Source organism: Pezoporus occidentalis, unplaced genomic scaffold (assembly GCF_034315485.1).
Source record: "Pezoporus occidentalis ecotype Australia unplaced genomic scaffold, CSIRO_AGI_Poc_V1 ctg2, whole genome shotgun sequence".
In the NCBI taxonomy this organism is placed as follows: domain Eukaryota; kingdom Metazoa; phylum Chordata; class Aves; order Psittaciformes; family Psittacidae; genus Pezoporus; species Pezoporus occidentalis.
This window is the reverse complement of record NW_026913855.1, coordinates 16,197,597-16,211,475: the sequence shown is the minus strand read 5'-3', so window position 1 is coordinate 16,211,475 and position 13,879 is coordinate 16,197,597. Positions and strand designations below refer to the sequence as shown.

The window sequence follows — 13,879 nt, the reverse complement described above, 5'->3', positions numbered from 1 at the left end:
ACTGTAAATTAATACAACTAGTGTATTTTACTGCATTGGAAATTTCCAGTTACAGTGGTAAAGATAACAATTAGCATATGGAATGAGTATCAGATACTTACATGTATCAAAAGCAAGTTAGTCACAAAAACCTCTACAAATATATTACAAACAAAACTAGCAGCAAACACTGCTATCACTACACAGTACTCTTGTCATAAAACATGACTGATTGGATAGCCATCTGGAAAACAAGCTAATAACTATAATGTTATAAAAATAGCAAACCAAATATTTGATCATAGTAACTGTATGAACAAGTGTTAGAAGGAGGGAGGTAAGCATGATTCAGCTAACACAAATTCTACTTATACAAGAGTGCCTCCAAGCCACAAAACATGTAGTTTCAGCTTTACATTAACAGTCAGGACTTCAGTCTGATACATGCAACTGACTTCAGCGAGCAGGTGTGAACAGGTCGCAGAACATAATCCCACACAGTCTTCTCTAGAGCAGGCAGCCCCAGATGATCGGTGTGAATGCCAGTCTCTGCTTTGATGACACTCAGCAGCAGCAAGGTGCACACACTGCAGTTCCGAGTGGAGGCAAATGGCAGAAATGCATATACTATGCTTTCAGCAGAGGTAAGTTTCAAAATACGCACAGTATGTGTACAGTTTGTTTCTAGGCACATCTTTGGTTACATTCTCTATGCAGTCTGCTTTACAAAATAAATAAAACAGTCAAGACTTGGTTGAAGTCCGGGTAAAGACAAAACTCCTTGTTTTCTTTTTTTCCTACCCAGAAATGAAGACAGTAGATGTCCCTTTACATTCATGTTTTATTATCCCCACAAACGATAAAATCCCAGTGCTACTGTAAGGCATGTAAATACTGAACCTGAAAGAAGATAAAAATGGGGGAGAAATGGAGACATTAAATCCTTAGCTTTCTAAAGAAATGTTCCGAGAGCTATGTACACATCTTGCTTCAATACTAGAAGTGTAACCACCACCCCTCCTCCATGTAAGAAAATAAGGTTTTTAATTTAAAACCAAACAATTCACAGTGAAGTGGCACAAAAATGACAAAGAAAAAGGAAAGAAAAAAAAAAATTCAGGAAAACTGGGCTGGAAAAGTAGCAAGAAGCTGAAAGAAATCCCTAGTTGCTTACCAAAAGCTCAATATGGCAAGTTACAGTTGTAAAGCGAGGAAATGGGTAACAGGATTATTAAATCACAGTCAAGTATTCAGCAACAAATAAATGAAAAAGCGCTCTTTAACAAGGCTTTGCAGTTTGCAGTTTTAAAAAATTTCTATTGAAATGATACCGACTTTTGATTTCTAGATACACACACAAAAGAGTTTTGCCATTATTTGCAGAAGGAGCACTTCAAACACAATGTAATTTTGTTTTGGAGTAGGGATGGTGGGGAAAACAATTTCCTCTCATTTTAATGAGGTGCCTTTTATTTTCCAGTAATGGTTCTCCCTAAAGGATATGCCTGAAGTACAGTAATGTGAACAGATGTGACTGTACTTGCGACTGTGAAAGAATAATCAAAAAATCAGTATCAGAAGAATAATTTTCTACTGCAAACCTGCTCGTTAATAGCACTGCACACTCAGTAGCAAAATGTCAAAATACTCAAGTTATGTAGGGCAATAGTGTAGGCATGCATGCACATATATAGTATTTTTCTAATGCACATGGCCTGAAACATGAGAGTTTAAAGAGTATGTGGCAGTGAACAGTCAGAAAAGCTGAAATGTTCCATCTTGCATATAGATCTCCATCAGACAGATGAAGAGATCTTAGAAATGCATCAGGCTGCTTTTTTCAATTAAGCCTGGCACAGGAAAACTTTTTGGCCCTTGTTTGCCAGGCAGTGTTTCAGATTCCTCATATGCATTGTTATAACAATATAAAGTGGGGGGAAGAACAAAAAAATCAGCCATAGCCCATGGAAATAAAGAAAAAAATCATGGGAAACCTTGGCTTAAGCACACAGCTAAGGCTGCTAATCTTGACTATTTCAAATCTTTTTTTTTTTAATCAGGGCCTTTATGAATATAGTCAGTCAAGAGTTTACCAAACATTTAACAATGTTTAATAGTTTCACCATCAGAGCCAACTATCAGATTCCTTACCTGCTAAGTACTTAATATTATCAAGTTTGTGTGTTTCCAGCATTGTTTTCAGATCTGCAACTTCTGTGTCTATTTTTCTGTCTGTTTGGGTCAGAGCTCGATCTTGTTGCGCATGCTAAAATATAAATCAACAAACCAGTGCAATTCCAACAGTTTCTAGTTTAGTTAGAAGTTTAACCCAACTCTTCAAGTTGTATTTTTGTTTCCTCCTAAAATGTATGTTAATTTGCATTCAAAAAGTACAGGTTCATTCCTAGCCAATCTAATTACTAAACAGTTTGTATATATATATGCAGAGGGTCTAAAAATATAGATGAAAGCCTTTTTGTTTCATAGACACTTCAGTTACCTGTACCAGTATGAAAATACACAGGGAAATAAAGCACAATGACATTTTGTATATTAAAGTGCCTAAAGACATGAACAACTCCAAAAAAAAGAATGCCAGGTCTATAACACAAGTACAGAAAGAATTGCTGTGTAATAATCAGCTACCAAGTTCTTACCAATTCCACTATTTCTGTCCTCATTTCAAGTAGTTTTCTTTCATTACGTGAATACTAGAGGGAAGAAAAACAAAAACAAAACACATACACACACACAAGAAAAAAAGATAAACATGATATTCATGACAATGTCATTAAACTTTTTCCCCCACACTTAAAAGCATATTGCTTTGCTTCAAATTCTGTGGAACACTGAACATGGACGAGATTATTGTCTTGGGAGACAGTATTGTAAGGTAATTGCTGTCCTTTGGAAAAGCACAATTTAGACAGATGTTCACGCACACCTCTGAATTGTGAAGCGCAGTAAGTCCATCAGATACTTTGCTTCTGCAAAAGCTGTATGTAGTAATAAGCAGCTGGAATAAAAGTTGGCAGATCTGTATTTCTGAAAAACAAAGACCTATGATTCTAAACAGTAACTCTGGAACAGTTAACTAATCCATTGAGCACAATTAAGACTGAGCCATCTGCTTTCTTCAGGAAGGCAAGTACGGTTTTAAAACAACCCATTCCCCATTCATCTGCCTATTTCCTTTTCTGTTCATGCATGGCAGAGGCAGAGTTGTCACAACTGAAGTGTGGGCAGAGGGGAAAAAAAAAAAAAAAAAGCAGTTTTCAGAGAAAGTATGAAATTATAGTTGTACAACAGACTACAAAGTTGGTTAACTTTCTTAAGAGAAGGTCAACATGCATAGTTTGCTTTTCCTGGGAGGCAGTCAAAATCATAGGATCACAGACTGGTTTGAGTTGGAAGGGACCTCAAAAGATCATCTAGTTCCAACTCCCCTGCCATGGGCAGGGACACCTTCCACTAGGCCACACTGCTCAAAGACCCAGTGTTCTGCACAATAGACAGACTGTAGCTTCCAGAATCCTACATAAATATACAAGAAAACACTAGTGTCTAATTAATCACTGTTGCAGTGGTTTTAAATCAGTTACTGCAAAGCTTATGATCTACACAGTTACACATTACATACGATGCTTTTTTAAAACGTCAGCATGAAGTATTAACCTTTGAACAAGAACTTTATCCACTCAAATTGTACTTTATTCAAACATCTACTACGGGATAACAGACTGTTAGTCATTCTATTAAATCACTGACACAGCTGCTACCTAAACTAATCATTATGAAAAGCTTCAAGTGGCACATACAGAAGGTAAATAATATCTACTTGAACAGTCCTTATTGCCTGGATTGGAGATAAATATTACTTCTTCATTACACATCTGGGAAAATGGACTGAATAAGAAATAGTATTAATGGAAAAATGTAATTACAACATCTTCCCATTTAGAAGATGCAATTTCTTTAAGATCCTAAAAGTTATTAAAAAAATATATCTGTAAGAAGAGCACTCTATTTAGAATGCTACATTTAATGCAAAAACTTGTTAATCTTCTAATTCTCCATCTATGTTACTCTAATTTAAGATCTCATCAATCCAGTTCTACCAGATATTTCAAACTTCAAACAATCTGAACCACGAGCAGCTAGAACTGCAATGAAATTAAAAAAAATGACAACTATTTTCACAATATGTATTTCCTTACACACCAGTTAAGCTATAAATTCTCTAGCTATAGGAAAATGAAACGTCTTCACTGGTGATAAATTTAATGAAATGCATAAACTTCATTAAGTGTGAAAATAAAGAGATCTACTAATAACACAGAAAACCTCTAGGCAGCCAGTCAGCACATTTAGACTAAATATCTACTATATTAAATGTAGTGATTTAATCCTGACATTAAAACAATATCAAAATAGACAGGGATACAAAACCAAACATGGCACCTTGTGTTACAGCAGCATAAGGACGAGTAACTTGGATTAATACCATCTTGAAGCAGAAAGATACTATGGATTAGTATGAAAACACTCTTTGGGTAGGATGCTGTTAGCCAAATTTGGCTATTACTCAGTGTTGAGAGGTTTCTAAAAGCAAAACTTACCAATTCTTTTACTCTGGTCTTCTCTAGGTTTAGGTTTAACTTGTTATCAGCACGAACTTTGGTAATTTCATCCTAATGGACAAAAAATGATAAAACAGCAATCAAGATTTTCTATTTAATCATAAGCAGAAAGAATTAGACAAATAAAGAATCACAGATTAGAATCACAGATTATATCATAGATATATTGTGCTTTTCTCCACAAATCAAGCTTCTTTCCAATTAACGTACATAATTTTCAAAAATAAGCATTCCTATTCTTCCCCAGGAAATGTGCATGCTCTATAGTATGAATTGAATCTTGGAATCAAAACCGAACAATTATTTCTAAAACCACAACACTGAGAACAGAACTTAATTGAGAGCACATCCTTCTATAAATACTGGGGAGGTTTCATACATTGCATAACTCACTCTGATTTCTAGAAACCCATGCCTAGGTACACCTGTAAATTGGGCTTCCTCCATGAAGCAACCTTGATGCTCAAAACAGCTTTAAAGCAATTTCCAACCTTCCAATGAAAAAAAAACCCTCCTGTTTCTAAAGACTGCATCTAGGGCTTTCAGAAAAAGCTGCAGACATTTTAGAAGGCAGGAAATATTTATTATATTTTTAAAATTTAACTTTTTTAAACTACCGTAAGTTGTTCACTTGCATTTTCCTTCATCTATAGCTGTGATTCCTGCTTTTCTCAGTGACAGCTGCCATTTTAACACAACCTCCTGGCAGGAATTCCAGACAGCTGACAGTTTGTCATGCGGCAAACTGCTGATCAGATGAATGTGTGGGAGAAGCAAAAGACTGCTGATGTTCTGGGAGATTCTACCATTAAAACCAGGTAAGCATCTCTCAAGCAGGCCAATGGCAACTAGTCAAAAGTTCATTAACTTAGTCTGACCAATAACTACATTCAATTTCTGTGTCTGAATTTTTGAACTTCAACTGGTTTATAATTGGACATCATTACAGCGTGATATGTTACAGTTTAATGAAATAAAAACTAGAAATAGTTTTTTGTTAAACTTTTGCAACATCGTGTCTTTTTGTCTTTTACAGGAACAAGTATGAGCAAACAAACTCACTCGCCCTTGTGAGAATTACATTTACAGTTAAAAGTAAAATTTAAAGACACCTAAGCTTTTAAGGAAAGATGACTCAAATCCTTGATGCTCTACAGTGGATTACACTAACTCATTTATGTGCAACTAAAACCATAAAATAAGTTACAATTCAAAAAATCAGATGCTGAATGTATTTTAAAATGGTATTCTGAAAACTCAGATTCATTAAGCACTTCATAGCACAGTATGAAACATGCAGGATTAGCCCTGAGATATTTATGTACTACTTATGGAGATGACAGGGCAAAAGGAAATTAAAAAGAAAATAGGGAAGAAATGGCAAAGGGACATTAGGCTGAATTCAACTACATTGTCTGTTAGCTCAACGCATCCAAGTCTGATAGTTTAGTCAAATCCTAGGGAAGGAAAAGTGCTCCACCCTTCCAACTAATAAGGACATCTCAGTGGGAAAAAGCAGCTCTCAAGTCCATAAAAAGTTAATGTTTCCCAGTTTCCAATTTTCAACTTCCAAGAATGTTTGTTTCTGTGTAAAGGCTGCTTATGACTCCACACCCATTGAAATAACAGATGTTATGATGATCTTGTTCTGACAGTAAACCAGTTTGGAATGCTATTCAAGACAGGTAAACCACAAAGAACACAAACATAGTACTGACACTTAAATTCTTATCCTTAATAGAGTTAAGTTTTCTACAGAGAGTCTGTTTTCTTGCATTGGTCATTTGTTCTCAAACAAATGGGACCAAACTTGGTGCCCTAAAGAAGCCATTTAAAATTACTTTAAGTTCTGGACAGCTAACAGGTAAGTCTTCAGAGAATCAATCAAACAAACCAATAAACAAATATCAACAACCCCAAGCACATAAACAAGAAAAAAAGTAACCACCTAAAACTCCAACCCAAACCAAGTATTAAGTGCTGTAATTTTAAAAGCATGTCACATCTTTACATGTAACAGGCAGCCCTAAATGCAGAACTTCACTCAGCCTGAAGCACGATATGACAGCCACTTCCTGAATCTGAATTAAGGACATGCGAGTAAAAAATATTCAGTTAAATTTTTCTTCACCTCTTGTACCATTCACAGCTCTCTGTCACCGTAACTGAAATATGCATGAAACTGTCTTTACTACCGTTGACAGTGTACCACCAACCGCAATTTCAGTATCCTGTATATCACTACAATTAAGCACACCTTTTAAAATAAAAATCTTGAAAGCAACAATATTTCATCCATTTTTTTTTACCCAGACTAGATTAATTAGTGTTAATTCTTGATTCTATTAGTATGGTATCTTACCATGACTTCCTTCTTTATCTGCTGGAGTTCAAGTTTTATTTTCTGGGAAAGCAGAAAAAGAAAAAAGTACACTTTATTACTGTACATAAAGCCCCATAATCTAGAAGTACTAATGAAGTTGCAAAATCAGCAACATTGACTATAAAGTGAAAAGTGTGGTTTAACTCAGCATGTCCTCAGTATGTGCACAGATACAGTCCTATTCCAGAGTTCTACCACCCTCAGAGTAAAAAGGTTTTTCTTATGCTTAAATAGAATTTTCCACATTTTGATTTGTGCCAGTTACCTACTGTCTGTCTTTGGACAACACTGGAAAGAGCCTGTCTCCATCTACATTATACCCTCTCTTCAAACATTTTTATACATTAATGAGATTCCCCCCTGAGCCTTCTCTTCTAGGCTTTCACAGTCTATTACAATATGTCAGATGCTCCAGCCCCTTACTGATCTCTCTAGCTGTTTGTTTGATTCTGTCTAGAATCACATCCATGTCTCCTTGCACGAAGAGCCCAGAACTAGATCCAGCACTCCAGATGAAATCTCACCACAGCCAGGCATCACTGGCAGTACTCCTAACACAGCCCAGGAGGCTGTTGGCCACCTTTGCCCCAAAGGCTCATTGCTGGCTCATGGTCAACTTGGTGCTCACCATGACCTTCAGGGCTTCTTCTGACAAGTTGCTTTCCAGCTGGTCAGCACCAGCCTGTACTGGTGCTTAGGGATGTTCCAGTGCAGGCCTTGGCATTTCCACTTGCTGAACTTCACGGAATTCCTGTCATCCCACCTCCCCAGCTTGTTCATGCCCCTCTGAATAGCAGCACAACTGCCTGGTATATTAGCCACTAGCTCCCAGCTTTGTATCATCTGTAGACATGCTGACTGTGTACTCTGCCCCATCAATAAGGTCATTAATGAAGGTGCTAAGCCACAGTGACCCCAGAGCCAACCCTCTGGGTACAAGAAGCTTTTTTACATCATTGGAAAAAATAAGATGAGGGTGTGTTCTGTCCTGCTAACAAAGTCATTAATGAAGGTGTTAAGCCACTGTGGCCACAGAGCCAACCCCTTGGATACAAGATGCTTTTTTACATCATCAGAAAAAATAAGCAAGTGCTAGAATAGAACTTTTCAATATAGGAATTTTTACCTCATTTTCTGAACGAAGTGCTGAAAATTCACTTTTTTCCAAGATAATCATGTCCTTTTTCACGCCACCAATATGGGACATTACTTGCTGAAGAGCAATTTCCTTTAAAAGAAGGAAGAAAAACCTCAGAATATGTAATACCTATAATGCTTTTTCTCATCTGTACCTACAAATATGATAGACTATTTTGGTACCCTGAAACTTTTAATTCAGCAATTTCAGATTCATTGTCTGAGTTTCAGAAAGCAAGATAAATTGACAGGGACAAAATATGCAAGTTAATCTCAAACGCTGGTAACATTTGACAAAATCAGCAGTGCTAACACAGATCAGAATAATTCAATCAATAGCCTAGGAAATAGTTTCTTCCAAGTCTTCAAATTAATAAGCTAGCAAAGGCCTTAAGAAATAAAGAGTTGTCTCTCAGCTAAATGAGGAAAGCTGGCTTTCAGACCAAAACTCCCAGTACAACCATACTCTTTTGTAACTACCTCCTTCTTTACCCCTCTCTTGCAAGGGAGGTGCCACTCTTGCTTTGCTATGCAGTATCACTATTACTTATACTTTTAATTGCTCTGCTCAATTTGTTACACTGAGCTGACAGAAGACAAACAAGAATTCTCTGAAACTTTCAAGGATAGGCATTTTTCTACATCCTACACTAGCTACATATGCAAACAGGGCCTCCTTTATCTTCTCTGAAGATCTCGCTCCAGTAAGTAGTCTCTTGCTTTTGATTCTGGACTAAGAACCCTACAAATCTGACACTGCACTTTAACTTCACTTCTGTCAGGAAATGCTATTCTAATTTGCAGCACTGTATTTCTAAGTGGCATCTCAAGGTGTCTCACTAGGCTACCTGACCACAAGACTGAAAAAAATGGGACAGCATACCAGACGTATCACAAAAACTACAGAAAGAGTGCTGCCATGGACATACCTCTTTCTCTTACTCCCTGCCTCCAGCTTGCTTTTGTTCTCTCCCCTCTTCAGTGAGCTGAGAAAACAGAGAACAAATCTTTCCTGTTCTTTCTCTACCTCATCTCTGTACACACACATTTATTTTTCCCTAAGGTTTTGCCTGACCAGTGTAATATTTTATCTTTTACATACCCAACTATAGCCTAATGGTAATAAGCTACAACCACAATGTACCAAACCTTCTTCCAATTCTTCATTCTCTTTTTGCACAAGCCGTTGTGCATTCAAAGACTGTAAGGAAGTATGGGCTTACGTTGCCCAGACAGAGTTCATGGTATACACACCTCTTGAGCTGCTTCTATCTTAGCATGCCTTGCAAATCTGCACATTTTAATCTTAATGGTAGAAAGTCACCCATGGATTGAACCTAACAGTCTCAGAAAACATCCACCACCAGTAGCAACATTTAATTTAGCACAAACCAAAAAGTTTCACTTTCATTCAAAAAACCTGGGCATAGAAGGAGGTTATTTACTGTAGTCCAGCAGTAATAAATAGCAACATGTATTTCATTAGCAGGCATACAAGGTTTTTATTTACTTTAACCTCATCATTATCTCTGATCTAACCTGCTGTACTTTGGTGACCATATCCTTGTAAATCATATCCAGGTTGGTGTTCATAATTTTCACTAATGCAGATACAATGACCTCCGACTGCTGAGTAGTGAACCCTAAGCAAAATGAAATGCAACAGCATTCAGAGAGAGATCTAAATCCGGACAGTTTACAGAAACACCACTTATTAATATTCAGCATCAAGTTTAAACAAATGTCAGTTATGAAGATAATAAAACATACTCCTTTTGATTCAACACTAACAAAAGAACATGAGTCTGTACATCCAAGTTCCTCCACCCAATAATTAAGCTGGTGACACAGCATAGCTGCTTCTGTAGTACAGCACTATTACAGTATCAGCAGCTTGAATGCTGGAAATTTCCTAGAAATATTATGGATTGTCATCTCTCACGTGTGGTTATTTCTATGAACAAGAATTCTGACCCTAAAAAGCAGATACTTATTTTCAGTAGACTATACTTATTTTCAGTATACTGTACTATACATCTTCAGTACTGCTGAAGATGTGCAAAATTCAACAACTGAAAACAGAGCTAACTGCTCTAATTTTAGGCCTACTAGCCTCTTAGTCCCCATCAGAAACCTTTTAAACTGAATATATTGGAAACTATTGTAAAACATCACCCTAGAAATACCCTCAACTTTTCCACTTACAAAATATAGGAGTAAAAATGCCATGAATAAGATTTAATTATGAAAAGGGACACCTGCAAAAGCGTGACTGTTTCAAATTGAACAGCAGTTAAGCATCAGAAAGCACTGGGGTCTGAGAGTGAGTTGCTTTTAATAGCTGAGCTAATAAAACAGTTTGTCACCACCAAAAGGAAGATATCCTGACTCTCTCATTGTCCTTATCCCTCCTCCTGACACTTTATATGTGTCCCGGTGTTCACACAACTGCTCAGTGGGCTTATTAAAGTGGCATCTCAGAATTTCAACCAAGCAAAAGAGCTGCAGGGTTTTCCGAGAATTAGGTTGGCCCCAGGAAGAGATGAAACTACACAGCACGGAAAAGGGATGGAGACTGCTCCTTTTCAGGGATGGAGAGCTGTTAAAATTCAATTCAGCAGTACATAACTTCTCCTTCAGGTACCTTCTCCACCTCAGCAACATTAGCACAAATCCAAAATAATCTATTCCCTTACCTATGTTTTAGCATAACAGCAGCCATATTTTATAGTATTCTATTTCTATCCTAAAGGCTGTATTTTATATAATAGCCCATATTCAATCCTATTATAAGACACTGTTGCATATTCAAGGTGCTATATACTAAATACACAAGAATCCAATTAATACGTGTTAAACTACTACCATGAAAACTGTTTTTACTCTCAACCCTTAAAATTTGATTTCTCTTTCACATTTTTAATTACAAGTAGGATAATAAATTATTCCAAAGTTTCATAAGCTATTTCCTTTTGGAAGTAGAAAAAAAAAATCCATAAAACTGAAGCTGTAACATCACATGTCAAAGAAAAGTAAGTAACAACCTTTGTAAAAGTGGCTTTTTAGAGCCACTCACGAAATGACATTGAAAACAGCTACCCATTTCTAGCAAATTACCATTTTGTTCCAAGAGGCATACCAGTGCATGAGTGTCAAAAAAAAGCCTCCTATTTCCCAAAAAGGAAACATTCTCTTTGCTTTGTATGGATGGTGATGCAGAGACGCTTACACCTGGAGGAAAAAACAAAACAAAGACAAAACCAAAATATAGGTTATTTTTAGGAAAGTATATTAATCAATATGTTTCTCAGGAGTTTTCTTACTACACCAAATATTCTCCATTTATGAAAAAATACTAGATTGTGCTTTGAGGTTACTACAGCTTGCCTGAAACAAAAAGGTACCTGACTAAGAAGCTCTATGTACAAGAGCTTGAAAACACACTACAACACTACTGCTGCACTTCTGAGATGCTCTCCAAGAATATCATGTCCTTGAAAATCCTACCAAGTGTCATGATCTTAGAATTGTTCCTTTATCATTAGCAGCATAATCAGTGGATGCTGTGAGCAGTGCAGGGCTCTGAGAACTAAATCCTCAGACTTTTGCTACTCTGTTAAAAGCCTCCATTATCTGCCTCCTTTAGAAAAAAAGGCAATCCCTCACAATTTGACATTTACTATTTTTACAGACAATACTTTCAGCAGTGAATGCAAACCTCAGACAGCATAGTTTCCACTTGGGCATTAGCATAAACTAGCTGACACAAAGAAAGCAAGCCGGAACACGACGTAAACTGTCAGAGGCGGAACTCTGCCCTCGAAGTCATTCTATTTTCAAACACATGGAGAGAACATACGGCGGTGCGCTACCCGTTTTAAAGATCGAGAATCAAGTCTACCCTTAGGGGAAGATGACCCAGCCCTGAGAACGGCCCCTCCGAGGGACCCCAAAGCAGCCGCGGCCCGAAGCGCCCCCCTTCCTCTCCGTGCCACCGGACTACCGCGCTCGGGTGAGGTGATGGGGCACCCGCTTCCCCCCCGCCGCCCCCTCAAGCTCTCACCGCGCTCCCCGCAGCGGCTCTCCCCACGGGTCCCACCGACGTGCCTTCCCCGCCCTGCGCTGCCGCTAACCACCAGCCGCTGCCAGTCACCAAGGCAGCGGTGCACCGGGAACGGGGGCGCTCGGCAGTCACTTGAGGCGGCGCCCCGGGCGCCGCGCGAGCGCAACGGCAGCAGCAGCAGCAGCGCCCGCCTCCCGCCGCTCACAGCCGCGGTCACAACCGCCTGGCCCTTGGCCATGGCCGCGCCACCCGGTCCCGACGGACGGACGGACGGAAGGGGGGAAGGAGCGAAACCGCTGCTGCTGCCGATGCTGCTACTAGAACGCCATCACTGAACACGCGGCCCCGCGCCGGCTCCTCACTTCCGCCTCCGACACGTGGCAGGGCACGCGGGTGACGCTGTGATCGGCGCCAGTTGATTTCATGGTTTACGCCACGCGGCGCGGTTAGAAGAGCGGCGCGGGCGGGCCCGCGGGAAGTGGAGTGTCCCCGGTGCTCTCCTGCGGGCAGAGACAGTACCGGCTCAGCCTGGCCCCAGTGGAACCGGGTTTTAGGTACTGGAATCCTACTCTAATGTCTCCTCGGAGTCTTCTCTTCTCCAGGCTGAACAAGCCTAACTCTCTCAGCCTATCTCCATAGGAAAGGTGCTCCAACCTCAGATCATCTTTGTGGCACTTCTCTGGACTCGCTCCAACATGTGCATGTTATTCGTACGCTGAGGGCCCCAGAGCTGGACGCAGTGCTGCAGATGGGGTCTCATGAGAGGGGCAGGATCACCTCCCTCCATCTGCTGGTCACGCTCCTTTTGATGCAGCCCAGGACACGGTTGGGTTTCTGGGCTGCGAGCACACACCAAAGCCAGCTCATGTCCAGCTTACATCAACCAGCACCTCCAAGGCCTTCTCTGCAGGGCTGCTCTCAATGCACCGTTGCCCAGCCTGTACCTGTGCTTGGCATTACCCCTACCCAGGTGCAGAACCTTGTCCTTGTTGAACTTCATGAGGTTCACATGAGCCCACCTCTCTAGCCTGTCCAGGCCCCTCTGGATGGCATCCCTTCCCTCCAGCATGTCAAGTACACCATACAACTTGGTGTCATCAGCAAACCTGCTGAGGGTGCGCTCCAGGTGGCACTTCTTTCAGAACAAGCCTATTTTTTCTGTTGCCTACGTGCTCACAAAAACCACGCAGCATGTTTTCTTCTTCTTACCAGAATCAGTAACTATGGTAAATCAGTATGAAAATGGAATAATTCCAATGTATCCATATAAATGCAAAGGTGAGTGAGCTACTGCAGCACATAGCAGTGCCACAGCAGCACACCTTGTGACTGCAGTGAGGACATTGCACGTACACAAGGCTGGCACCTGTAGCAGCGATTACTTCCAGCTGCTGCAGTGATAAACCAGAAGGGTAGAAGCCAACAATGTTACTACAAAATAAACTATAAATGTTACTTCAGTGTATCAGAGAGTCATTATTGTACACACAAACTAATTCTACATGAATAGCCATTTCTCAAACGGCTTGGCACTGTAAAAGTTCAGGGACGTTGGTGGTCTCACCCGCACGGCCGTGTTTATATTCATTGTAAGTAAAAGCAGAAACTTGTCTAATGTGCATTGTATCTGCTTGGCCATTGTATGCACATCGCCTGGCGTTAGCATGGCAGTAATTG

At 39.6% G+C, this 13,879-nt stretch overlaps 1 protein-coding gene across 3 annotated transcripts; it reads right to left on the bottom strand.

The window, feature by feature from the left end:
• Positions 1-4: 4 nt before the first annotated feature.
• MCUR1 (mitochondrial calcium uniporter regulator 1) lies at positions 5-12,526 on the bottom strand. Of its 3 annotated transcripts, XM_062617979.1 has the most exons (9): positions 12,203-12,522; positions 11,257-11,370; positions 9,679-9,782; positions 8,129-8,230; positions 6,982-7,023; positions 4,599-4,670; positions 2,637-2,690; positions 2,131-2,245; positions 5-879 (listed from the first exon to the last, which is right to left on the bottom strand). In XM_062617979.1, exons 1-9 carry the CDS (start codon positions 12,438-12,440, stop codon positions 824-826), a joined length of 897 nt encoding a protein of 298 aa, XP_062473963.1. In that variant the 5' UTR covers positions 12,441-12,522; the 3' UTR covers positions 5-823. The 3 variants fall into 3 exon arrangements, with proteins under 3 accessions (XP_062473963.1, XP_062473965.1, XP_062473964.1); XM_062617981.1 differs by lacking the exon at positions 2,131-2,245 and having other exon boundaries at positions 12,203-12,526; XM_062617980.1 differs by lacking the exon at positions 11,257-11,370.
• Positions 12,527-13,879: the final 1,353 nt, after the last annotated feature.